We start from the raw sequence: 1,953 nt of genomic DNA, 5'->3' as shown, positions 1-1,953 counted from the left end.
GTCCGGCTCCTGCTGCTTCCTGCGCCGCTCGCCCATGAGGCTGCTCAAGCTCCGCAGCGTGTACTCCACATTCTCACTCGCCTTGCGGGACATAAGGCAGGGGCCCGGGGCTTCCCGGGGGAACTAGGCTCCGCGGGCCGGCGATCTCGGCGGGCTGCGCAGCCCAAGCCGGCAGGGGCAGCAGCCGCCGCCGCCGCCTTCCTCCTTTCTGCTCCGGCTGCCACGGCAGCAGCCGCCGCCGCGGCCACTCCGGGGAGAAAGTTGCTGCCAGCCGAGCTCGGGCGCTGCCGAGTTGGAAGCTGGCCGGTCTCACTCGAGACTCACGCCCCGCGCCTGCCTAGCTGGCGCTGCGGAGCGGCCGGGAGGCGGGGCCGTAGGTCACATGCAGCCTGGGACTAGAGGGGCGGGGATGTGGGGCGGAGCCGAAGTGAGGCCGCTGATACGCTCCGCCCATGGGGCGGGGCCCGGTCCTGACTCTCATGGTCCCAAATCCCTAATTCCCATCTTCCTGTCAGATGCAACCTCTGACCTAGGTTCCCTTCATTTAATGGTCTGAGCTCCACTGTGGAGCTGACTGCAGGGCTTCGTATTGGGGAGCAGGCCTACGTGGGAATGCTAGGTAACAGAATTTCTGACCTGGGAATTGCATAGTTTGGGGGGGGGGCGGGGTGGAGAACTCCTCAACAAGCCTGACACACCTTCTAACAGTTTAGACAAGGCAAGTGGCCAGGACTGGAAAAGGGCCTGGGAAAACCATTCTGTTATACCCCATAGCAGTACCCTTCCTTTTACAGTATTGTGACATTGCCTGGCATAATCTTGTTCCCTGGCGCTAAATTAATTTTGTTCTGGGGCAATTTAGGTGGTGTACTCCCATTTCTATAACCAATTTTTTCATTCATTGCCAACAGTGGCATCAATAGAGTTGATGTAACCCAGTGTAGTAACTCATGGTGTCACCACACCCCATGAACCTCATCCCATACCAGACCACACAAAATCCTTAGTAATGTTTGTTATCAATTTTGTTGTTGTTGTTTGCCGTCGAGTCGACCCCGACTCATAGCGACCCCTCCTTGGGTTTCCGAGGCAGTATCACTACGGAAGTAGGATTGCCCAACCTTCCTTCCGAGGAGTGGCTGGTGGGTTTGAACCGCCAGCCGTCTGGTTAGCAGGCAAGTGTCTTAGCCACTATGCTACCAGAGCTCCCCCTTAATCATAGAATAATATGTAACAAATACAATTGTAAATTGCTTAAATGTAGTATTTCTTAGATTATATGAATACTACCAAAATTGTTTTGTTAAATCTTTCTACAATGAATTATAACATTATTTGTAACTGAGCAGAAGACTTCAATTTTTCTCCTTTTCGTATAATTACTACCTCATTCTCAAACAAGTTATTGACATAGGTACCACAACATTGTAGCTAAAACACAAGAAAATTTGACAAAATCAGCTACTATAAACACCAGCAGGAATCTGGTGGCATAGTGACTAAGGCATTTGGCTGCTAACCAGAAGGTTGGTGGTCCAAACCCACCAGCTACTTCATGGGAGGAAGATGAGGCAAGATACTCCGTAAAGATTACACCCTTGCAAACGCAATGGGGGTCGCTATGAACCAGGATCGACTTGATAGCAGTGGGTTTGTTTGTTTTGCTTTTTGTACTGTGTACAGATGAAACACGTGATTTGAAGCATCATTGTAATTGGGTAATAATGACAGCTCTGATCTGAGCACATTAGAAAGTTCAAAAAGTGAGTTAGCATAGAGTTTTAGCCTCGTAGATATATTTATCAATATTAATTTATTAATAGGAGCGCTAGTGGAATAGTGCCTAAGGCATTTAACTGCTAACCCAAAGGCTGGCGGTTCAAACCAACCAGCCACTCCATGGAAGGAAGACTGGGCAATCTACTTCTGTAAAGATTTATTGCCTCAGAAACC

At 50.1% G+C, this 1,953-nt stretch overlaps 1 protein-coding gene across 1 annotated transcript in view; it reads right to left on the bottom strand.

Moving 5' to 3' along the window:
* Window positions 1-93, bottom strand: part of SLC2A13 (solute carrier family 2 member 13) — a 590,531-nt gene extending 590,438 nt beyond the window's left edge. The window contains 1 exon segment of the mRNA XM_042781288.1: window positions 1-93. Within this exon segment, the coding sequence (XP_042637222.1) occupies window positions 1-93 (93 nt within the window).
* Between the last annotated feature and the right edge of the window lie 1,860 nt (window positions 94-1,953).

This window comes from Orycteropus afer, unplaced genomic scaffold, assembly GCF_000298275.1.
Source record: "Orycteropus afer afer isolate SDZICR_OR568_19922 unplaced genomic scaffold, OryAfe1.0 scaffold00100, whole genome shotgun sequence".
Taxonomy (NCBI): Eukaryota; Metazoa; Chordata; class Mammalia; order Tubulidentata; family Orycteropodidae; genus Orycteropus; species Orycteropus afer.
This window is presented reverse-complemented; position numbering and strand designations above follow the sequence as displayed.